At 39.4% G+C, this 26,230-nt stretch overlaps 1 protein-coding gene across 7 annotated transcripts in view; it reads right to left on the bottom strand.

The window, feature by feature from the left end:
• TNS3 (tensin 3) overlaps nucleotides 1-26,230 on the bottom strand; it is a 241,639-nt gene that overhangs the window by 80,354 nt on the left and 135,055 nt on the right. For 6 of the 7 annotated variants that reach the window (XM_069809298.1, XM_069809301.1, XM_069809303.1 and 3 more), the window contains 5 exons: nucleotides 25,846-25,906; nucleotides 25,627-25,702; nucleotides 21,693-21,822; nucleotides 20,640-20,705; nucleotides 17,811-17,915 (listed from right to left, as the gene is read on the bottom strand). In XM_069809298.1, the coding sequence (XP_069665399.1) occupies nucleotides 17,811-17,915; nucleotides 20,640-20,705; nucleotides 21,693-21,822; nucleotides 25,627-25,702; nucleotides 25,846-25,906 (438 nt within the window). The remainder of the gene's footprint in view (nucleotides 1-17,810; nucleotides 17,916-20,639; nucleotides 20,706-21,692; nucleotides 21,823-25,626; nucleotides 25,703-25,845; nucleotides 25,907-26,230) is intronic. The other variant, XM_069809300.1, reaches the window with a different exon arrangement.

Here is a 26,230-nt window from a genome sequence, read left to right as displayed (position 1 = left end):
CTTTTCATACTGCATTTACGTGTCAGTACTTGGACTGACAAAGCCTGGACTTAACACTTACTTCAGGATTCTGAGTTGTCTTTTAAGTAAATTTAAAAGCATCTTTTTCTGTTAAATGTAGAAGTTAAATGGCTGTCTTTGAACTCTCAAATGATCCCATTGCTGGCTAAGACATTTAATTAATTACTACTCAAATCCCAGTTTTAATCTGAGCTATAGTTCCTAGTGAACACTAAGAAGAGACTGTAAAAAGTTTCATGTTTCTCTGAATAGTTAGCGTTAACTAGTAAGCCTCATGGAAGGGTGTAGGAATGTTTTAGACAAGTAAATCAGATGAAAGGAAGAAAAATTTTGCTAGAGGAATTTCTCCCTCCCCTAACCTGTCATCTAGATAAATGAAAATGTCTTTTTTGCAAACAGAGCTTTCCAAAAATACTTAGAAGTATAGATCTCTACGACACTGAAGAATGGCATCTGTACTCATTAGAAGCCTGACTGACAGAGAGATACTACTGGGAACAAGAAGAGTCTTCTGGGGCTTCTCACAGGGTTTGGCTCAGGATGGCCCAACACAAAATTTGGTTAGAACAGAGGCAGCAAACCTCAGAGACTGAAGGGTTCATGGCCAGGAGAGGAAAGCTTACACACACAAGTCTCTATATGGAAACATCTCATTTTTACAGGGAAACTCAATAAATCCGATCTGAAGCTTCAGCAGTAGTAACCACATTTTTGCTACAGTAGGGTCGCCGTTAAAAATAGGATCTCTGAAATTTGAGATTCTCCTCCTAAGATGACTAGAACCACTTTGTATAAGCAACCGACGCCTGTGAGCTGTCTGGGCTTCCCAATTACTACATGTGCTAATGAGTCACACAGCCCTGTCAGAACTGAACACCACGGCAGAAGGGATGATGTCTGCACACGAGCATCTCCGTGAAATGTTTCGGCACCATGAAACAGGCAACTAGGTTTTGTGGCTTTCACCGTCTCACCCTGTCACCTCAAGACTGCCGGTATGCGGAATGCCAGTGGATTAAAAAGCCCGAACAGCTGGGGACACGACTACTATGTTATTCAGCGTCAGCCAAACTGCGTTCATAACCAAGGCGACAAGCCTAGGTATACCACTTATTAAGAAGAACTTCACAATGAAAGAAACCAACAGCTTGAAATATTTTATACACCCTGCATTATTATCTGATAAACGTAGATTATCTAAATTGGAAGGAAATGCATATATGTGAGAGGAGAACCAAAAACTCAACTAAATGAGCAAACAATTTACCAGCATTCCCAGTCCTGCACAAACCATTTAAAGTGAGCACCCGGCTATATAAAAAAGGCATTTAAGCCACACAAGGCAAATGTAATCAGTAAAGTGTGGCATCTACTTGTCCTACTGAAGTCTCCGTATCTGAAAGTCTGGCCCACTGCCAAGCTTCAAAAATCCCTAAGGCAATTTCTCAAAGCAGCAGCTCCCCAAATAGAGGTGGCAGCGGTCACAAGTAGGATGGTGAGCCGAACAGACATGACTTTTGATATTTATGCTAGAACTTGGGGTCGTATTATGTTATCTGTCTACAAGTGAAGCGGGAAACAGAAATGTTTGGGACCTGCTGATTTTTGGCTGTGAACTTAAGTAGGAATACAATATTGTTAGACTTCACAAGGAAACACCTGCGACTGTGGGATAAAACAATTTACTTTCAACTAGACTACTTTGCTCTAGTAGGCAGCTGCCTTTTTAAAACCTCAAACAGTCACCAAAAAATTATCATTCTGCATTATAAACAGATGAGAGAATGAGACTCACAGCTAAACAAAAACCCAGCTGCTCCTGAGGAGTCTGGATATTTTAACTTGCAGCTCCTGATCATGAAAACACAATGGATATTGCACGTAACAAATTTAAATTATTTTCAAATTTGCACAGTTGTAGGAAAGCATTCTTAGATTAATTTGGGGTTTTTTATTTAATTATGACAAGCACTTACATGTAATTACCCAGTAATGATTAAAAAAAAAAAATTCTGGTGTGTGATGCTGAACAGCATTAGGAATTTACTTTTACCTCAGACTTGTGTAAGATTTGTCACTGAAAGTCCAGTGGAAAGAACACAACTTAGTTTAGGTAAAAAATCAACTCTACCGAGAATTTGTTTCCCTCCTAACTTGGTTTAAAAGGCATATGAAATGCTGTATGAGGCAAAAATTATAATTTTATTTTAAAATATAGCATTTCTGCTGGGGGGGAATTAAATATATGGTATCACACTCTGTTCACAGAGTCTGCATTTATGAAGCACATATATACATCAGTGGTTTTACTCAAATGTTATACTGGGCAGCCTGAGGTATGTTTCTGAACCAGAGTAACCCACAGAATACTTAGATGAGACTTATTTTAAATGGAAACAACCACCGCAAATCTATCTCCACAGGTTCAATGGTATCATAGTAGAGAACATGCAAATAGTCAAGATTTAGATTTTTATTTATGTGTGCACATACATATAAAATACATTTATGTACACTATTTTACATATATATAAGCTCTCTATATAAGCTATGTATATATAAAAATGATGCACATATAAGAACTATGTACATATGGTTTATTTGTTCATAAAACCAGGACAAATGAACTATTCAAATACTATAAACCTCCAAAATACAGTTTTGAAATTGTTCTCATACTACATAACACCTTCATTTCATATTCTACCTTTTCCTAAATTGTAATTTTGGAATACCTCTGCAATAGGACTTTTGGACTTCACTTTACTCTGGTCTTCATCCACGTTTTCCCCTCAAAAGTGATAACCAACTTAATTGCAAAAGTGAAGCTATGCATATATCAGGGAATATTTTTGACCAAAGACAATGACAAACCATACTAGCAATGCAAAGTTTTATTCTGTGCACCTTGCTAAGCAACGGTGCTGCAGCAGCCTTCTACATTCAATACCTCACCTCAATGCACAGCTCAATCCCCGCTCTCATTTTTTCCGAGGAAGCAACACCCTGTAAAACGCGGGAGTAACACTGCTGTCAAAAAACAAGGGAAGTCCACAACGGTGGAGACCTAAGTAATGCTGGAATTTCTTAACCAAACCGAAGGGGCCCACTTTCTTTCAGCCTGACCTCTCTTCCCAGGAGCTGTTCCAACTCCCTGAACTGCCCAGGCTGAAGCCTGACAAAATTCCCACACTGAATCTGATTTACACACACACACACACACACCCCCCTCCACCAGTATCAGGGACTCTCTTATAAATGAAAGCCTCAGAGCAAAGGGTATGTGTGTATTTTCACTACCATACCTAATACACAAAGAGCAACTTATATAAAAATTAGGAGCTGAAATACCGACACATACCAAATTCAGTGGCTTCCTTCCAAGCCTGTGTTTCCTGGCACTTCCCTCCTCGAAATCCAAATACCCAAAGGCAGACTTGTGAGTTAGAAAGAGGTTTCAGTCTTTCAGCCTTTTGACTTGTCCCCAACAGCTACCACCCCCTGTCCATTCACCGTTTGTGAAAACACATACAAATGCAAGCCAGCTAGATAAACACATACACCACAAATTCAGCAAGAGCCGCTCTGACCCAGTCCACCTGAACAAAAAGAAGAAGGTTGCAAATACACAAACCTTTGCACACTGTACCCTTGTTCATGTTGCAGCAGGAAACATTACAGGAGATCTGGATTATTTTTTTCAACCTCATAAATAAATATTTCTACCTTCAGGCAAACCTGGACAAGTCCAGAGCTGCATTCCTTCTAAGTTAAATCTTTTTATGTGTGCTTGTCTTTTCCTTTCTCCCTCCCTAACAAACACAGGCCCTCATTCCTTGCAAGCTCTTCCCATATAATTCCTATAAAATCCATACAGAAATACACGTGGTTTATACTTCCAGCTCTTGAACCACAACAAAGCTTCTTACCTCTTTACTAGGCACGATCAGGAACTTCCTGCAATAGTCAATCATTGGCTCATTTAAATCAACTCATATTCTCTAAGCAAAACCCTGCACAGAGGAAAGCCAGAGTCAGGGCAAACACCCCAGCTTAAAAAGGCAAGAAATGGCTCTACGGCTGTTTGAGCTGCAGCTGCTGCTCCTGCTCCTGGAGGTAAATTGCTAAAGAAGCATGAGACTTGTATCAGCCAGAAAAAGCAAATGAAAATGTAAACACGAGGGAGGAGCCTGAGGGGACAATCAGGTTCAATGAAATCTGAACTCCTGGAGCCAAGGAGGAGTGGAAATGTGTTGGCTGAAAAGGTAATTCAGTCTACTAGCTATTTCCTTACAGCGGTTCTTTTCTCACTCTGTTTCAATATCCCGATGAAGCTGAGCGAGTTTCAGTGTTCATTTAGCCACACGCTTACAATTGCTTGCTTTTGATGGGTTTTTTCCTAAAACAAACAGCCTTTATAAAACGTTCTTCCACACTGAACAATCAGGTCAGACGCTTACATCCACGTCTTCAAGAATTTCTATGTTATTGGAGTTCTCGGGCAAGAAAAGCTTTCTGGAAGTTCTGCAGCGGTAATGCTTATTTTTATGTAGCAGCTGCTGCTCTTGGGCTCCCAAACCCCAGCAGGCTTTGACTCCTTCTCTGTCTCTGGAATGAATCAGCTCGAACTAGGGCAAGTGAGCCTCTTAGTTCCTCCTTTAATAACAGCTGTATCTCACCACACGGCAGCCCGCAAACTTTTGCTCTAAACATTATTACAAATGTACGCATGCATCACCACCAGACAGCCGTGCCCCTAGACATCGCTAGCTTTGTTTTAGGGACTGTCAACACTTTAATGACTTCTCAGTTGAAAAAAGGGTAATAGTGGCTCTTGCATCCACAAAATACATCTACCTGTTCATTGCTTATGAAAGACTTAGAAGTCAAGTTCAAACCTCATTCAGAAAGCACACACTTTTCTGTTCAAGTGTGCTGTTCTTGCAAATCAGTAAATGGCTGCACGTGAAACCAGTCAGGACTCGGACAAAAGACGCAAACCACACAACACCAGCTATGCCAGCAGCATCTTCCCAGAACCAGAGAACTGGTTCTCTCCTCTGGGATGATGCAGAAGTGCCTGTAAGCTGGAAACTTCCAGCATCTGCCTTGAAGATATGAAAAGAAACAAAAAGGTATGTTCAGAACTCTCAATGCAAACCAATGAGTCTCACTTAAGATGCAAATTTAGTTTTGGTCTCCTTCCTTTTCGGTTCTCTCAGAAAAACAACCCAACTGTACTCCTTGCTCCAATTACAGGCCTCTTCTGGTCCTTCATAAGCCTGCATCGCCCGTGTGTGCTGGTGATCCTGGACCATTAGCAGTCAGCTTGCTTGAATGAGGGCTGAGGCTCAACACTGATACCTGCACTAGCCAGATTACCAGAAGAAACCTAGACAAGGTAATAGCAGCTCTGCGTAAATTAACTTATCCCACGGATAGTTTACTTGCAACAGGTTGATTCAGACAGATCACCATGCTGCTGAAATGTTACTGTTCTAAATAGTCTTAGCGGTGCTCCACACAATCATCACAAGAATGCTCTGGGAGCTCAAGCAAGCCTTGTGTAACTACAGGTTAAACCTACCCCTGGATGTGTTTAGAAGGATGTTCTCAAGCCGTATCACTCAACTGGTTTTGCTGATGCTTCCTCTGTTACCAGTTCCAGGCTTTCTAGGACACACCACCCTTTGCAGTACTGGGTACTTGTGGTTGTGTGCACGTTACCACGTCTGAGGACTACCGGATTACTGGGTGTGCCAGTCTGCTCCAGTTCAGGTATGGAACATTTAAGTTCTGTAAGCTAAGCTACAATATATACCTCTTCAAAGCTTTTATACTGACTGCTATGAGTACAGATGATACCTGGTCTGGCACAGAGTGGCACAAAAGGGTCATGCAAATGAACCGATCAAAAGTTTTGGGAAAAAGATAGGGATCAGCATTGTGAATCTATCATCTTAGACCTTTGCATTGCCTAATCGTGGTGCTTTCTACAATCTGAAAACCTAAAACTGCATTTAGTGCAACTCTCAGACTGTGATATAAAAAGTAGGTCCTGATTTGGTAAATCGGTCCAAGGCTGCAAGATCAATTCCTGGTTCATAAACATTCATCTGGAAATCCTTTAATACATTTTTAGAGAGTTTTTAGAGAATTATAATTTGCTGATAACAGAATAGACTGGAAAGAAAGAAGGCATGAAGTCACCTCCTACCACTGTTTTTCCTTCCCCTGACTATCCAAGGCACCCAAGCAAATGCTGATGTTCATATCTTAAAGAACGGGTTTTCCAACATGAAATAGCAGTAGCTAAGTCATCAGGAAGCTGTTCGGTTTGCTATGCTTCTGAAGTCCCCGACTCTAACAGAAAAATAAAGGAGGCTGAAGAAAACAAGGCATGTATCACAAAAACAAAAAGTGAACAAACACTTTGAAAAGGAACCAACTGAGAGGGGGTTGCTGTTAGCAAAATGCTAACAAGGAGGACTTGCAGGCTCACGTGAGGTCCTTAAACCTTGAACCTTTTGAGAAACAAAGGATAGGGCATTCAAGACCCTACAGAACCTTTAAGCTGTTCTAATGTATATATTCCCAGACATTCAAAAGGATCACATTTGTACTTTAATGATTTTACAGGTACTCTGAAGAAAAAAACTGCTTCACAAAGCACAGCTTCTAGACCAGAGCCTGGCTGCTGTCCAGCCACCACGGAACACAGGCAGAGCCAGCCAGCACAGACTCACCCTTAGAACACTACTGTAATATATTGTCCCACTTTTGCCCGCCGGGGATCAAAAGAAAATAATACTTGTGCCATGATCCGAGTACAAAGAATAGACTGATGCATTTATTAGTGCAACCTGATATGCAGAAGCTAGTATCTATTGTGTCCTTTTGATTCTACTTCTGCAAACTTTTCTCAGTCATTTAAGCACAGACTTAACTTGAAGAAGCTTGTGCCTGGATAACCAGAAAAAGAATAACAAAACGTCACGCTACAGAAACATCACCACAAGTACAAAATACTAAGTAAAGCTGAAGGGCATTACAAAGTCACCGCACTATGTGAAACTATTTCCTTTCATTCGCTCCAAAAACAAAGCCCATCTTCAAGAACACTCCATTAATTTCCAAGTGTGCACTCCAAATGTTGAGGTTCAGAATTCATGATTATTCTTCCTTACAGCTGGAACAGCACACTCACCTTGAGTCATGGCTTTTCTCTTACTCTACTATTAGGCTTCCAGCAAAAATTAGTTATGGTCATTAAATGTGAAGCAGCAGAAAACCACCGATGACTCTATACGGTTGCTGAAAACTGTACAGAACCACAGTAAAAAACAGAAAGGGCTTAAAAGGACTGTCTAAAAGGTCAACATAATGAATTTACTCTTTCTGTTGAGTATGGAACGTGTAATTTAACAGTATTAACATTATTAATAAAATTGCTCCACCACTCTATGGTACTTTCAATAAACTGATCTTCAGGTGTTTCTAAACAAGTCCACATATTGGAAAGGGAAGCTAAGGCACAGATACATTTAACAGAGCTCTTTGATTTCCTAACTTATTAATTAAATTTAGAGAGTTTTTGCACTGGAACTCAAGAGACTTGTGGCTTATTTTCAGGTATTAGAGCAATAGTATAAGTAATACATAGTAACCTTATATAATAACAATTACAGTATTTACCTTCTCAGAAAGTGTATCTGAAGATGATCTACTTGTGCACAATACAGGCATATACTAACATAATAAAGTACGTAACTTGGGTGGAAAATTTCTACTGTGCCTAAATGACTTAGAAACAAAAGTTCTTCCTACAAAGAATATTTTATGCGTATTTACTAAAAGGAGCACAAGGAATAGCTTGATGCCAGAAACATAAGATGAGCTTCAGAAGTTTAGCAAGTCTCTTAAATAGGTAACATGTTAGGAAACATTCTTCAAGGCCCAGAATAAGATAGACAAACAATACTGAACATGAAGAACCTGGAGATATGGTCTAGCCTGTGCTACTTGAGAGACAGCTCAGAGCCCAGGACCATCTCAGAAACTGCACAGACGAAGGCTACTCCAACCTAAATGATTCTGTGATTAGGACACAGTGCTTCCACCTGTGCCTAGTAAGAAAAATAGACCTGCCTTTTCAGCAGGCAACAGGTCTATATATTGATAGACTCCAGGAACTGAGAGAACTATATGAAAGAGCTCTGGTAATGCAACTTCTGCTTTCACAGTTGGAAAGAAGATGTCCACAATAAGAAGGCCTGGGTTCTGACAAAAAACCTTCCCCCTGCTTACTAGAAGTTGCCTCCTCCTGTTCAGTCTGGAAGGAGTTTGAACTAGCTGCTCTTTCTCAGCATTCAGATACATTTCAGGTGTCCAAAAGCAGAATCTAGAGGAAGTATCATCAGTATGCAGGCAGACATGAAGTCTGCCCCATCTCTCAACTGCCTCTTACTGCTTAGCAGTCTGACCCAAAGCTCTCTGATGTTCATGGAAATCTTTGCAAAGAACTTAAGCCTTAAATAGAAGAGATCAAAGATAAACATTTAATACTCAACATGTGAAACTGCTGGAGCAGGGGTAGAGATTCCCAGGACAGCTTTCTGGGATCGATCCACAAATAACAAATATAGTATCTTTAGCAAAGCTTTACTTGCAACTACTGGGTACCACTGAAAAGCTAGCAAAACACTACAGCTGACTGCACTAAAGGGTGCTACTGTTACCGGTACAGCTAAAATTCTGCTATTGGTCACTTAAAAGAAGTCTATTATCTCATGGTTTGGAGGAATTTATTCAATCACATTTTACTATCAGAAGTGCCTATGGTTTATAAGGCTAAGAGGACACTTACAGAGTGGTATGCTTCATTCTGTACAGGCTATCAAATATAACAGGTAGCTCTTAAAAATGAGACATTGACATCGAAAGTTGTGGGACTCAGAATGGCTAGTCTTTCATTCTGCTCTTTTCCAAAGTCAGGAAGAAAACCCGCCAGCACATACGTGACGTGGTTGTGCAAGTATTAACACCACTTTGAAAACAAGTGCAAGAGGGGCGAAAAACCTCTCTCTGTGTCTTTCTATGGTTCACTAAAGAGAACCACTATTTGCAGAAGACGCTTGCTGTAGAAACCTTTCCAGGAAGAGTCCTCGGTTCTTCAGTACCTGCTGGATGTATTCAATGGCAGAAACTAACACATATGTTTCATTAACCAGCGTGCCAGACTCTCAACAAAGTGGCATGGTTCCAGGATAATCCCTACAGTAACGCATGCCCAGTTTGCTGGAAGAGCCCTCCTTCAAAAACCAACACTCATAGAACCAAGCCTTTCTGACCAAAGCACCTCCATACCAAAACAAAACATTTTGCACAAGTTGTAAGCAGAAACTCCTCAGGCCTTTCTAATCAACATGCTTGCTAATGGGGAGAGAAGGGTGGAGACCGCACCACAAAATCATTAGTCGTCTTATGAAGGGAATGGTGTAGTGGCTAGCTGAAACCCTGAAGCACGACCAGGAGGAGGGAGTCACTGAAAAGGAATCTAGCCAAAAAAGGCAAGGTACATGATGTTAAAGGACCAGAAAAATCATAGAATCATAAAATGGTTTGAGTTGGAAGGGACCTTAAAGATCATCTAGTTCCAACCCCCTGCCATGGGCAGGGACGCTTTCCACTAGACCAGGTTGCTCAGAGCTCAAAATGGGCAGTAATTACACCCAAATCCAGGAATGGTCACTCAGAACAATCTGATTACTTCAGGGATTTACCAGAAAAAGGATTGCTATTGCTTCATGGTAGCCTACAAAACCCAAGAAACTCCAACTACTTTCATGTTGAAGTCTGTCTTTTGGTTTGTAAGTCTTCCCAGATATTTGCCATTTGGGATTATCATGAATTCGGTATCATGAATCACAAGTTCATTCACGCACATGCATTCATTTAAGAGACAACATGACCCCTTACACTGTGTGCTAATAGCACCATGACTGATGATGCCCTCTGCTCATATTTTCCTTGGTTATGGGACTGAACACTCACATAGAAAGCATGATGCCCAAGGTAGTTCAGTGTATGCGTGCTTGGGTGCAGGCACAGAGAGGGAACTTAGTTGCTTCTCCTTCTGGTCTTAGGAAAGACACAGAACAAACAAGCACCAAATCCTAATTTGTACTAAGACATTTTGGTCTGTTTCTTCCAGTTACACTTTCAATCTGTGCTGTTGCCATGCTAATTTTACTGCCAAGCAAGTAAGGTGTTACAGGGAAAAAAGATATCCAATACCTACACCATCATGAAGGCTATTTTTCCTTGTCTAATGAAGCTGAACAGGTAGGATGCCCTATTGCCTTCCCAAGAGAGAGGAAGAGTTGTTCAGGATGCAGGTGCAGGGAAGGAACACACACCTGTGGCAGAAGTTTGCCTTTCGGGACCCTTTATTCAACCTGGGCCATTAAGTGGATTTTAAGATCAGGTGAAGAGGCTTCTCCTGTCATATCTGTACTTGGGAGGAGATACCGATTCAGAGATTAGTGTTTAAATTAACGATATTAGCAACTATAGACTGTAGTTGATATGACTAAGAAACAGACACATGCTAAAAGGTAAACGCAAGCCTACTCGGGAACCCAAATAAGCTGGGCAAAGAAAGACTTGCTTGAAAGAGCAGTCTTACATGGCCCCAAGATAACGGCCTTTGGGCAATAGAGAGAGAATATGGGAAGGAGAAGAGAGAATGCTAGCCACAGTCACATGTGTTACCTTCTTCCCAGTTTCTACTGTCTGAATCCTCCTGTGCTGAAGAGAGAGGTCTTTTGCACAGTCTTACAAAAATAGAACTGCAAAAGTTATCTGAATGTACCATAAAGTACCATAAACGTCTATTAAACCACTCAAGTATCGCCCTGTGGTCTTTGGGTCTAGAAGTGGAATAAAAGCCTTTGACAAAGGGCTAGTGAATAACATCCTTGGGCTAACGCCACTGCCTACTACTGAGACAGGACAGATATCAACTGGAGGATGTTAAAAACGCATTTTTTTGAAAGCAAATAATTGGCTGGGCAGTAGCTTTGAAAGTATTTGACACGTGCAACCTGTGCTTCAGAGAAACCTGTGCACTGTTAAAAGACATTGATACGGGGGGTATGGAGGCAAGTGCGCCCAAAGAACCTTCACAGAATGAAAGGCAGAGAAGCTACAGGAAAATATAGAAGTAGGAGCTGACAAAGAATTAAGAGCAAAGGAATTCATAGGAAAGAGAAAGGGAAGTACAGGCAGTCAGAGGCAGGGGACTGATGGAAAAAAACAGGGGCCTAGCGTAAATGCCTACAGAACCCTGCTTCTAATCTGTTCTTGTTTTCAGACATAAGACTTTCAATATCTATCTTAGGTATAACCGTCCCTCTCTGGCACTTAGCATTTGCGGGGGGGTGTCTGTTTTTATTTGAGATAAATTTAACTCAGCAGAACTGACAAATGGTACCTAGTAAAATCAATGCCCCAGTGCGCTAAGTAAAATGCACATAATTCCTCACTTCAGACACTGCCTTACAGATACACTCACATGTTTGGGTAAAAGGAAAAAAAAATACTTTTCAGTAGAACTTGACAGGCCAAGTTCTGGAGCTCAGCTTAGTACTTAAGTAAACACTGAAGACTTTCAAAAAGGTGTTCCGTATATCTTAAGAGATACTCTTTAAAAATGAGCCAAAAAAAGTCACTTTGAATCTGTAAATCCTTTGAAAGTCCGGCCCCTGACTGTACTTCACTGTTGGCTCCTAACTGACCTATCCAAAATACTCCAATACTTTTTTTGTTGTTCACAAAAAAAAACCCCAAAAACCAACAAACAAAAAAAACCAACCCCAAAACATGAAAATAAGAGATTACAGTCCAGAGCAATCTTAGCTAATCAAGCACAATCTTGAAAACACTTGCATGAACTTATATTTAGTCCCTAACATTGAGCTAAAAAAAAAAAGCCACAGTACTGTTACAATCAATGCTGTATTGAGGATGTAAAGATGTAAGGAGGATGAGAGAGAGAATTACCTATTGCTGCACAAGTAGAAACGAAACCTTGTAATCCTGTTTGCGTTCAATATTACTGACATACAAAAGAAACCATTTTATGTCAATTTATCTCCAACTCATTGTCAGCCTCATGATTAAGAAGACTAATCAGATTTAAAGTTTATACATACATATATAAAAAAAGAATATACAAAACTTAAAGAAATAGAAGACATAAGTTTCCTCAGAGAAAATCAATTAAAGGCAGACACTCCAAGGCCTTCAGATACTGTTTCAAGCTGGCAGCATTTTATAGGGTAAATTTTTCTATTTTCTATAGATGTTTCTATTTTCACTGTCAAATAGAAAGAGGGGAAATTGTTGCAGGGCACCTCTTCATCCCTTCTAACAAATCTCTCTTTGTCTCAAAGAATACTGCATCCAGCTGGTAACTAAAAGCTGGAATTACCATTTATTCACTACCAATTTATCCTTCAGCTTCACTCACCAGAAATGGCATCAAACCTGCTGTTTTCTTTGGTAGGCATCTGCATTCCTGTTAAGGTACCAAAGCCAAGCAGTTTTGCCTCAGCCCTTGAGTTTTGCAATACTGAAGGGGCGCTCTGGGAAAACAAGTGTTTAACTACATGAGAGGGCACCTCCCTATTGAATAGCTATTTACTTTGGGTTGAAGAGGAGAAAAAATTTCAATACAAGTCAAACATCCCATCTAATCACATGACATGGGTGCATACCAGAATGTTGGTTATTGCCTACCTGGAAACACTTCTCAGATACTTTCCTGTATGAAAATAGAAAGAGCAGGAGCAAACCAGTTTATAAATATTTGGCAATTTTTGACTAATTGGTGCTGATTACAGTTACAGAAGGCTAGAAAATTTGTAAAGCAACACTCTCAAGATAGAGGAATTTGGATTCACTCAGCCCTACCCTATTTGGCTTGAATTAAAAACATCCTTTTGTTTTCAAAGTTGTTTCTTTTCTAATTATCAAACACTGTTAAGCAAGCAAACCCACTTTGCTAGGAAACAAACAGTGAGGTTCTATTGAGAAAGATACTTAAGTCCCTGCCTTGCAAAGACTTGCTGAAAGTCCTCTTGTCATTTTAAGCAATTTCTAACATGCAAGCATGTTCTTTTCTTTCCACAGACTGTAGAGCTGGCAGACAAAAGAGTGCGGAGGGATTTAGTGGTTGTTAAAATAAGTGAAACGTCTTAAAATGGAACGCTGAACAAGAACCAGGTGCACTTCTGTTGCCAATCCACTGAATTCAGTCAAACTACAACAAATACTATTTTGGCCAACTATAACCTTTGATGCTTACCAGTTTTCTTTGTTAAAAAAACCAAACCAAACCAAAAAAATCCCACATCTCGACTGAATGCTGCACATGCAAATGGCAGTATAGCATCCCAGCCACACACATCCCACAGTCATCATCTGGAGATAGAGTCGTTCCTTCACAGTAGATTCATTCTCTCTCTAGAACAATCTTAGCGTGCTATCAGGATAATTAGAATAAACCTGAGATAAAGCAGCCACAGAGAGTGCAAACGGAACAGCAACAGTCATCTTTTCTTCCAATTATTCACCTTCTCTATCAAAACGAGTTTGTGCTCTTTGGCAATACATTTAATTTTCATTTTAACATCTCTGATTTTATTTTCAGAACACCTCAGAGCCTAGGCTTGTACCAGGATCCACCAGTGGGTTCCACACAAACTGATAGTTCCTATCCAAAAGGAAACTTGCATTTTCAGCAGGAGGGAAGTGTTTGTTTTAACAACACTATCTCTTACTCAATACGCCAAGTAATAATCCTGAAAATTATCATTGAGAACTAAAAAAACCCACCTCAACAAAAGACAAGTCAAACCTTTTCCATTTACCTCTTCCCTCTGGTGGGGGTGGGGGGCTTTTTCAAAACCAGTTGTCATTTGGTATTTGAGAGAGAGAGAAATATTAGTAAGTATAAAGCATATGAAAAGTTTTTCAGGGAGTCGGAAGGGATTACTTATTTCTTTCAACTTTCTGTTCCCATAGAAAACATTTCATCCTCATTTATCACTACTCCCCCTCTCCTTGCCCCAAATGCCATTAATTACAAGCAGTAATTGTTTTTACTCGTTTTTAATGATAGCAGTAGCTACTAAGCCCACATTAGTTTAGTCCATCACTTCACTTCAAACAACTCCCAAAATATTATCATGAACAATCCCAATCCCCAAATTGGTCTAAATATAAATGAGACGTGTATGACCTTAGCAATCGAGAGGAAAACAGCCAAGTGTGGCTAAAAGTATGCCAGCTACAATATCCAAGTTACAAACTGAAAAACATGATTATTAAGGGGAATTGGGATACATTTAAAACTCTTAACATAACAGAAAATACTACTCATTTGTGGCCACAGGTTGTATATCTTTGTGGTCAACTTCCTATTATGCAGCAAATGAGCAACCTTTTGTAAATCCATACACATCTATTTATGGTAAGTGATGCCTTAAGGCAAAAAAAAAAAAAAAAAAAAAAGTACTCAGCAAGATCAAGAGCCATTTCTGTTCCTTCCTGCCCACAACACACACACAAGACTCGATGAGTACTATGACTTTAAAACCACAAAGAAACCAATGGCAACTGTCTCAGACTTCTACATGGCAGTAGGAAGACCTTCTGCTTCTTGTGGTTCCAAATCTGACGCTTGACTGCATGCAGTGTAACAGAAACGTCTGTGCTAAGGTACTGGTCGAGGAGGAGGAAATCTGATACAAACTTAGAATTAGAAATGTAATAAAATCTTCAGTCTATTATGGAGGACGATTAGTGCAATCCACAAGAAACACTTCCCATGGAATTGAAAGAGAAACAGCATTTATGAGAAAAAATTAAAATCACTTACTGCTTTACATTTGTCAAAATTCCTATACTGTTAGGAAGGAGGGATAAGGAACTAAATCCAGGGAGCAAACTGTCCAAAGCCTGGCTATATTCAACACAAATGTACACAACCTTACTACCATCAAAGGGTTCAAAATCATTTAAAAGGCAATTGCTTCTGTCTGCAATACTGTATCATGCCAACAAACCAAGATACTTTGGGTACATTTTGTTTTTATCATGTCCTTTCATCTTTTGTTCTTTTGGTAACAAGGCCAAAGAGGTGTAGGATTTCAAAAGAGACATACTGCTTTCTTGTTCACTTCTAATTTTCCATTTTAACACATCAGCTTGGAAATGGTTATTCTGCACACAGTATACCTACAAAGCAAATCCTGTTCATTTCACAAAGCTCTGCTGTAGCCTTCCTGGCCACCTTGATCTGGAATTTCATAGGTAGGCATTTTTGAAATGAACAAAAAGGCGTATAACTGTAATACAGGAATCATCTGTCACACCCACACCTCATATTATTCCTATCGAAATTCCTGTGGGAAAACAGGTACAAGTCAAACTGTGAAGACTGGTTCCCACATTAGGCTAGGAGTTTAACTTAACATGGAGTAGATCTGAAACAGGCACTCTTTATGAGACTTCCCCTCATCTTAAACATACCACCACTGTTATGCAGACATTCACACGCACCACATCTTGTACCTTCATCTTTTCTGAGGTACAGAAAAGATTTTCTCTCTGCCTTCAGGATTGTAGCTAAAGGCTTCAGACTCTAAGGTTTTTGACTTTGCTCGCTTTCTGGATGTGAAATCAGCATCTCCTCTTAGTGGTCTCTCACCTGTGGTGAAAACTAGGACTCACTACATCTTTTTAATGCAAAAGCATGATATTGAACCGCTGTAACAAACCATAAGAGAAGTCTGTCCTGCTGTTTATAAATCCTACGTAAAAGGAAGACCTAAAGCAAGCTACGTTTACCTCAAGCAGCAGACTAAGCTTACCTTTGTTTTGAGTGCAGATCTCTTTAAGAGAAAAATCTAGCTGTCCCCTGTGTATGTGCTTTAGCCTCTCCTGATCTTTTGCCCAGCCAATGCAGAGACAAATCCTCTGTCTGCAATTTGGTTGAGCATCATAGGGTAACACCCTGCCTCTTAAATGCTTGCTTGAGAAAAAGAGTATCTGGATACATCTCATGTTCTCATGGTATATTCTCTGGCTTCAACTCTAGTGATTTCTCTGCAGATTCACAATAAGCTCAGTATCTATGCTAACACATCATATTTATGTTGTATCACAGGTAATTAAAAATATATCATGCACACAAATTACACACAAAAGCCTATTAAGTGGCACATATGACTTCTGAACATCAGGGAAACAAGCTAATTGTACTTGTGAATGGTCTGTGATCAAGTCTTCTACAAGACACGAGCAGCATACGGTTCTGTATCTTCCAACAGTGTGCTGCCTACACATTTATCTCTGCTTTCAATTTCCTGTATCTACAGTGCAATGCATAAGGATGGGAAGGTCAAATCCATCTATCCAATCAATCTTAGCAATTAAAAAATATTTGACATCAGTGCATTGCTTGCTGAGGGCTATGTATATACAAAGGAGGGGGAAAAGGATGGGGGGAAAAAAAGGAAGCAAATGATATGGAAACATCCTGGGTAGAAATTGAGACATCTTCTTCAGCCAAGATTCAGTCTCTCTGATGTTACTCCTTCTAAAAGGCACTGCACAGTCTTATCCAACTATAAAGGCTCTGATGACTCCCTAAGGAGTGCTCTGCCTGCCCCATGTAATGATGCCAAATGACTGTTCTCTTCCCCCCTTACCCCTGCCCTATTTTCCCCTAATTCTCTGCAGATTGAAGTCTGCTGTGGATCAGGAAATACTCCTGTACAAGAGTGATAGAGCGGAAAAAAGTCACAGCTCCCAGTCAATGCTTCTGCCCCTAAAACTCTCACCAATGTAGTCATTAGATGGTCAATGCTGAATTCAGATTACAAAAATCAATGTAAACTGAGCCTAGAGAGTGGCTAATTAAGTATTCTAGCTCTACCTCTCTCTAATTTCATAACAGGAAAGTTGTAAAAACAAGAACTTTGGCATCCATTTAATAACTTCTCTCATGTTTTTACTTGCAGCATGTCAGGCTTGCATGTGCACTGAGGTGTGTAGACACCGGTGTGACATTCTGAGTCCCTACAGGAAAACTATATCCATTAAAAGCACAACATTCACTCAAGCAAAGCATTGGGAAAGCATCCACACTGGAGTCAGAATCTGAAGGCAGCTACTGGAGGCTTTCAACTCCTGCATATATCAGCAGATGACAGAAGAAAAATCTAAGAAATAAAAGGGCAATTTGGAAACAGGTAAATCTATGAGGAGAAATATGCAATATGCACATCCTTTGCTGTTTGTTTATCTGTAAATTTACAGTCTAGTGCACCTCCTGCAACACTCCAAATAACATAGTAAGCACTGAAGGCTACAAACTCACCACATCATTTTGTTGTTCTTAAAATTCTATATTAGGATTCCAACTAGAAGCTTTAGAACAAAAAATTTTTTGAGCAAATTTACAAATAATAAAGTAACTCGTACCAACCAGTTGTGTCTCAGTCCAATTCAGTACATTAACAAGAATCTCTCTTAAACAACTACTACAGCTTTATTTCCATTAGAGCCACTAAAGCTAAATAGGGAAGGGCAGACAGCTACTTAACACATCAGTGAAGTGGCATTAGGTTCAAGCAAATAAGCTCTCCTTCCTCCCTTGCAAAGGCTCTGGCACAGTTGCGAAAGGTTTTGCCTTGGTCTCATGTGATCGAATTACTCACCTTCCCCATCAGGGCTCATATTTTCGTAGGAATCCCAGCGTATTAGTGGGTCTGAGGTATTGTAATCAACTATGACTCCATGGTCATTCTGAAGGTGTTCACATCCTAAAAAATAAACATCTGTTTGAGACCAAAAATTATCATAGCCACATTTGTAATGATATACACGCACAGATGCATGTGGCCTTCTGACAGAAGTTTGCTCCCCAAACTGCAATACCATATTCTGAAATGTGACAAGCAGCAATAGGGGAAGAAAGGTTATGTAAACCAGCTAAAAAAAAAGCTTAATTTATGTTTCATTACAAGCAGAGAATTTTATCTTGAGCTTCTTGATTATGATGTAGCTCTGATAACTTGCATCAGCCCCTAAACACAGCTAACACAGATGATCCACCCAGCCCTATAGTTAGGCACGATAAAACAAATAGCTTTTCAGAATGAAACCACAAGTATCTATAAAGAGATGGTAGTAAAGGAATGATAAAGACAGACACTTACAGATTGTCATTCCGATACCAGAGCAACTTACCACTGAAGACGAATAGGGAGAGCTGAAAGCTGCCGCTCCGTGTCCCTCCCAGCTCCCCCAAGGTGCCAACTACACCGTTTGCATCCCCTCTCCAGGCTCCTGGCAGACCCCGAGACTGGGCAGCTTGCCTTCAATGTGTTTGGCTGCACTAAAGTACGCTCTGCCAAACATACCTGGAATTTTCAGCAGTAACCCGCGTTTTTGTGCCCTTAATGAGGCATAAGATAATATTCAGCTTTTAAATGTATACTGTGAGGAATTTAGGTGTGGCCCAGTGATTCAAAAGCAAAGCACAGGCATCAGGAACTCATGACCTTGGACTTGGCTTTGACACTGATACAAATCAAATCGGCTTTCTGCCTTTGCTCCTCTAGATCAGCGAACAAAGAAATCCTCAGTTATCAACTCTTCGGCTGTGTCTGCAGAAGCAAGTCCTACTGTAAATTGTTCTAAAGCAGCAGAGTGTTATGCACATGCTGTGACTTTCAAAACAAGGATAGTTAAAATTAGAAGGACAAGAATGCTATGGTCCTGTACCTTTTTAGGCAGACAGGAAAAAGCCATCCGTAGAGAGTTTCTGTGATGACGTTTGTCACAAGGCAAATTTATGAAGTTTGTTACCTAAACATTTAGGTATCTCATCCTCTTGGCAAGTGTATTCTTTCTTAAAAACTGTATCACAGTCAGTTATTTTCTAGAATACTGTGTCCAGTTTCGAGCTACACAATAGGAGAAAGATATGAATAAAGCAAAGCAAGTTCAGGGGAGGGCGACCAGGGTGGTCAGGACTGAAGGACTTGCCCTGCGAGGAAAGGCTGAGGGACCAGGGCTTCTTCAGTCTGGAGATGAGATGGTCTGGGGGGGGAACCTGACAGCAGACCCCCCAAGGCCATGGGGCAGACAGAGCCAGGTGGGAGCAAGGGGGAAGGACAACAAGCAACAGGCGTAAGTTGAATCTAGAGAAGGTTAGAGTCAATATAAGGAAAGAATAAATCCACTGTGAGGACAGTCAGGCATTAGAACAGTCTGCCCATTGAGGTTGTGAAGTCTCCATCCTTGGAGGTTTTCGAGATTTGACTGGACAAAGCTCTGGGCAATCTGGTTCGATCTCAGAGATGACCCTCTTCAGCAGCAGGATGGACTAGAGATACCCTGCAGTTGTTCTGTGATTCTATAACATTTTCAGATATGGAAAAGGCATTTTGCAGAAACTGTAAATAAGTATTTCAAGGTGAACTCTTCTTCCTAGCCAATTAATCCCCTAGATAGCAATTGAATACAAATTTCCAGTTACTTAGAACCTTACTTTCCAACAACTTGGAGCCTGCTAAAAAACACACCTCTGATTTGCCATCTAAGGAAGGGAGACTTGAAAAAATTTTGATCCTTTTTCAGGCACGTCGGCTGGCCTCTCTTCATGCATTTACTATCCAGCAATGTTTAGAACAAGCTAGACAAATTTATTTATAAAACTGTTTTTCTTATATGGCTTTCCAACAGGGCAAGTGAGATCTTCGTGTTCAGCTGGACAGAATCCAGCTTCTTACTGGCTGCTACTACAAGTTTCTAAGTGATTGAACTGGCGGGGAAAAAAAAAAAAAGGAAAACATGCAATTCACAGGACACTGAATGGGAATATGTATGAGACAGTTAAGAATATTCAGTTTTCATTCAGTTTCAGGCAGAATCCATACTTTTCGGGACACTATAAAATGAGTAAGAACACATCCGTTAACAGAATTAAACTGCACTATTTCGTATTGCAGGTCATAATTATCTATGATCTTAGATATATTACAGTAGAATTCTGGAGGCATACAGGATAAACCCTACAAGTCCACTTCAGAGCAGAAGCATTTTCAACAAAACTATAGCTATATCCCTTTACACTAAAATGAAGACAGTCCAGACTTCACCACTGCAAACATAATCAGTTATGACAACATCTAAATAAGATTATGGGATAGGGCACTGCTGTACCTGATGCCAGGCCAAGCTACCTATACTATCTATGTTTTACACTGATTCACAAATGTTTTCTACTAGTCATCAGCAACTGTTCTGGTATAGTTTTAAAACAAAATCTGATCGCTCCTGCTGATGTAAATGCAGAGCCTTCATTAAATTTTTCAAATTTAAACCAGTAACTCTATTACATATTTTAACAGTAAAGTTGAACTTCAGACTTCTACAAAAGTAGTGGAATAAAAAAAAGGAAAAAAGGAGTTTTTAAAAAGATACATATTTCAATGTGGTTTATTTTCAAACTAATCATATTTTTCCTGCTGTATACTCACCTTGAATTTTCTCTGGAGTTCCTGAAAACACTAATTCCACTTTGCCGTAATCAGGGAAACGGTCATCTGAAAACAAAGGATAGTATTTCAACAAGCTATCTCTCAGGAAAGCAGTTCCAAGGCACTCAGAAATCAGGATTCTCTATAGCTACTAATACACGTACCCTCGTCACTCTTCTGTTCTCACTTGCAGTTTAGCAATTTGCTTCTAAAAGAGCCACATTCTTTGCCCCACACATTCTTCAGAAAAGCCCATATAAGCATCAGTTGGAGTTTTGTTTACTTCCAAGAACAGTCAAAAGCAGAAGAGGGGTACAGTTCCCAAACCTCTCTCTAGATAGACATGGCTGCCTTTGGTTTTAGAGGAGAACACACCCAGGAGCAAACTAAAATTGTTCCCTATATTGGCTAAACTGCAATACTTGACCACAAAACTTTTGTGTAGCCACATGTTGCAGGAAAATATGTTTGATTTTAGTTTGCTACTAACATAGGGTGAGGGAGTTGCAATCCTGCATATAAATATAAAACTGAAGTAATAATACAAAGACTAGCACAACATGTTTTTAAATGTGTCTCAAAACTTTGCCTCCATTTTTGGATATTCTGAAGCATATTAAAAGATCTCCATACTCAAGCAGACTAGGTCACGAACACAGTATCGGACTTTGTGACTCTCTTCATCAGCCAAAAAAGGGATTGGCTTAGCTCATCTTATTTCCTGTAATGGTGACTAACAGAGTCACCATTTTAAACCAATGTCTGTTGTTTTTACAGATGTGAGAGGGGGTGATAAGGATTATGTAAGAGTACCTGAATTATTCTGACAGGTTAACTCACTTGAAGAGCTTTTCTTCTCGTTAGGGGTTTACCTGTGTTACATGCTATGAGTTAACTAACACAAAGCAGTCTCCCTTTCCCTAAAAATAGGGATGGAAAAAAACCCCCAAGAATCCTTTTGAAAACAGGTCCCGAAGATGATCATGACATGCGCAGGCACACACATGCACCCCTGCACACATACGCATCCAACCGACCGCAGAAGGCAAGTACCCTTGTTGGCATTGTCCAAATCCTCTTTGCCAAACACCAGGCCATGTCCTTGAATAGCTCCAGTGTGAAACTGAAGGCGAAAAACCACATCACGAGTAGCTGACCGGTATTTTTTGTGATAACACTTCAGCTAGAAAGAGAGAGAGAGAGAAGCACGTCAGGAAGTAATTTCTTACAAATCCGAACGAACGTGTGTATATGCGTTAGTTGCTAAGTAAAGCAGCCACAGCGCAATTTACTGCAGACACCTCTGATGTTGTAACAAGCAGAGTATGCGTTATTCAACCCTTTAAAATTATACAGGCCCAAGGCAAGATACTTCTGGATGTGTAAAAATAATAATTACTATTTTCATCACTATCAGTCACCGATCAGTAGATTATGATTCAGAATCACAACATTTGTCAGTACAATGTTGGAATGCTGACGTGTATCCATACTTCTTCACGGTACCCAATTAATGTAAAACTGACTTACAGCACACCCATTTCAAAATAACTGAAGAATATACAGAGTTTTTAGAAGCAAGCCTGCAAGCTGATTACATCTATTTTAGGACTTTTTAAAAACCTACTCTAGTGATGATAGGATCTTGTTTTATGTTACTGTGGGAAGTTGGTAGTATTTTTGACACCTTGTCTAGAACAACACAGAACTCTGTAAAAATAACCCCTAGTATGAATTTCAGCAGCTAAAGGCGAACACAATACACCTACTCTCTAACACCACCTTCCCTTAGACTAGACCTATGGATATTTTGCCTACCAATTCTCTGAGTCAACTGTAATACAAAGCCACTCATCATTCTTATAGGAATACATAAAAATTTTGGTAACCTTAGTCACAGGACTGAAAATTTTATATTATCCTGATGATATCAGGATTTTATGATAAAGCAGATGTTACTGAAATGCATTAAAAAAAATACAACAAAAATCACCTTTTTAAAGGCAGACTGAGAAAAGCATTCTAGACAGAAAATACTGAGTAACTGAAGAGCAGTTATTCAAACTGAAGTAATAGAAGAAAGATGTAGGGGTTTAAGAGGGATGCTTCTGAAATTCAGGATTAAAACACAGTTAGGAAATTCTCCTCCCTACAGGATTTGAAAAATCTAACATAACCTGTTGCTCTTTACCTTTCATTATAGTAACGCCATGATGTCTTAAATTCCAGAAGTTAATCAGCCCTGACCATATACACGGCACACAGGACAACTTCTGAAATATTTCAGCCCATATACCATAGATGGTTTTTTTCAGGTATTCTCTAAGCAAACCACATATTCCTAACCCTTTATAAAGGCTGATAGATTCTCTATGCAAGTAAGCATTATTTTATCTGAAAGTGAAGATTTGGGGTTGTTTCTGGTTTTTTTAAAAGAGAATCCCCTGCAGCATAGTGGTAATACCAGGTAAAATAATATTTGCTTCTCATTTTAAACAGTGCTTTACACCCACTAAAACTAACACAGTGTACAAACCCCTAGTTATTGAAGGGATCTATTTCCTTTTAGTCCAATCACAACTACCAGCACCATTACGCTAGAACCACAGCCATAAGTCAGCGCCTTAAATTACCGAAATATAAGGTAGGGGGAACAGACTGCTTGATTCAAGAGTAAACGCCCATTCTCCACTATGCCCAGCAGCTCTATGTAAAGGCAAAACACCATCACAAAGGATGAAACCCGCAAGTTTGCCTGGAAGTGAAAAATGGACAGAAAGGGGATTAAGAGAGCCCCTGATGAGAGATGTTAGAATTAACCTACTCCAAAATGTATAACTGGCCTGAAAGTAACTGTGATAAGTCTTTTCAAGCTTCTTTTTGCTCACATAATATAATGAAATAGCATTAAGAGCCTCTTTAAGGTTATGTATGTTCGTCCACAATTTTGCTTTAAAAACATTAACTTCTTTAGCTGTTTAAACAATCACGTTATTTTTACATGTGGATCATAGATGAGAGTTCCTGAAGATGCAGAAGACTAAATACCTGAACAATACATTTTATCCTCCAACTTGTCAAGAGTTCTGGCTTCGCACAGTTGCTGGATTTACTCAGAATCTACTGAGTTTTGCATAACCGTGTTTATAAAAATGCTAAATCTGGGTCAGTTCAGAGAACTATGCAGTTCCTGCTTCTTTCTACTTTCTAATTCAACGTAACAGCCTTGAATAATTTTAACTCAGCGTATCCTGAACAACTTATTTATATAGAATTCTAATTGTTCGTGAAAATCTGGCCTCTTTTACAATCAGTAACAGTGTACATCTACACCCAGGATACCAAAAAAATCTTTTAATGCTCAGTATACCTAATAAGCTTTCAATGAAGTCTGAGCTTAACTTTGAATTCAGACTACCCTCTGATGCCATATTCTGGAATTAATGCAACCACTGCACATAGGTATTTCCCAGTATATTACATTTACAGATGTTAGTGCAGCTTTCCAACAGCTGTGGCAGTGCCGTATCACCACATACTACTCACATTGCATTAACAAATTCTCTAAACCAAAGACAAGCAAGTGTATTTTTTTTTTTTTTTTTACACCCATGCACTTCAAGTGGTTAAACCTTTTGGTGTTGGAGGCGGAACACCCTATAGATTTTTCTTTTTCCTGAAACCACTGATGCTTTTGCTTAGAAATAGTAAAAAAAAAATTCAAAACTGAAGTCTTTGTTTAGGAAATACTATCATGCTGAATAAGATGTTGCCTTGCTCAGAAGAATTACCTCCAATAATAGCATGGGATTAACGAAGTTGATCTCTTTTAAAACGATGCAAGCATTACTGAAAGGCTATGTGCTCATTTTTCATGTTAAACACACATTTCAGAGATACTGAATTTGTCTCAGACCAATTTCTTTTGTGATCTATTCCATTTCCTTAGGCACCAACAGTCCTCCAATGAGTAACAAATCTTCCTGAATTTGAAACTGTCCCAAACCTCCAGAGTATATCAATTTGTAACAGTATATTTAAATTTTTTTTCTCCATTTTTCAATGAAAAAAGGAAGAACAATATACTAAGCTGAACGGGGAGGGGAAGTAGGAAAGTGAGAAGGAGGAAGGATAATAAAAAAGATTATTTAAAAAAAAAAAAAGAAAAAAAAAAAGAATCTGATACCAAGGACCAGTTACATGGAGGTCCAACATTTCTCAAAGTTAATACATAAAATAAAAAAAAACATTCTGAAGCCTACTAGCAATAGACCAGGAATACTTTCTGACAGTACTTCCCCCCCACCATTCACTCCACATGTTCTTCTGGCCTCTTAGTTTAACAAATTGAAAGGGAACTACCTTTCTTTACTTTCTCTGTGCATAACTGTGTATGACAAGCAAGAGAGAAAGCAGACAGATTTATAATGATAGTGCTGCAATTCAATCATAGTTACACTTTGCACACAGGGAATTACACACGCTATATTAACCTGTATAGATTGCTTTCTAAATACTGCATGTGCTTGTAGAATCAGAAAGCTTTTATTTGGTATCACACCTTTTTGAGGCCCAAACCAATTCCGAATTAGTTAGGTATTTTCTTTACAGCATAGAGTTTTACGATTGTGCACATTGCCTGCCAAGTTACAGGACAAGGGTATTTTAATGCCTAGTTACAAATACTCCCCAAAGCAATTTTTATAAAGAAAATAGCAACACAGGCCTTACTGTACTTGGTGATGCTATGAAATGGGAATGCTGAGAGCAATTGTTTCGGCTCCTAAAAACCTTCTAGTTTGAGTTTTATAGGAATTTTGATTCCTATAAAACTCAAGGTTGATGACTAAATAAACTTAATAACCTCTTTTGTAGTATGTCTGCAACCATTTGCTCAATTTATTTTTTTTACAAGAACGCAAAACAGGTCAGAGACTGTAAACCAAATGGCACAGTACTAGATTTTCATTCCATACAATTAACTTACCATAATATCTCCCTTCAAAAGCTGGGCAGGGTCTATAGCAATGCAGATCCGGCTTTGATTTTCTGGCCCTATGCTACTTAACAGGAGAGAAAAGAAAAATAGAATTTACGGTTGAAAGAAACAAAAAACAAAAAAAAAAAGAAAAGACGACTATGTAATTCTGCAGTTATGAGAATTAAAATCTGGATTCAAACGTAAAGGAAACTGCTTACGACTTACTATATTCCAGATGTATAAACTGGTTGCATAGCCTGGTATAACTTCAGAAAAGGCCGGCAAGCTGAAAAGTCAAGAGAAAAGACTGTTTTGTAATTATTTTCCTTTATCTAAATATTACAACTAGGAAGTTTCACGCACATCCAGACTGAGCGAAGTGGCACACAAGTGGCATAATGTTGACTGTCAAAATATCCGTCAAAGCAAAACTGGCTTTGACAGATTCATTTCCCCCCCAAAAGTGTTTGATTATATTTTATGAAAAAGTAACTTTTTCCTGATCTTCAGACTAGTTCTGAATTGGGGAGGAAGGAATTTTAAAGGATTCCAGTAAGGAAAGAAAGAGGGAGCACTGCTCCTTATAAAATTGTCTGTCTGCCTGCCTGCC

The sequence above is a fragment of the Haliaeetus albicilla genome, chromosome 21 (genome assembly GCF_947461875.1).
Source record: "Haliaeetus albicilla chromosome 21, bHalAlb1.1, whole genome shotgun sequence".
In the NCBI taxonomy this organism is placed as follows: Eukaryota; Metazoa; Chordata; class Aves; order Accipitriformes; family Accipitridae; genus Haliaeetus; species Haliaeetus albicilla.
Note: the sequence above shows the minus strand (reverse complement) of the source record. Positions and strands in the feature narration are given on the sequence as shown.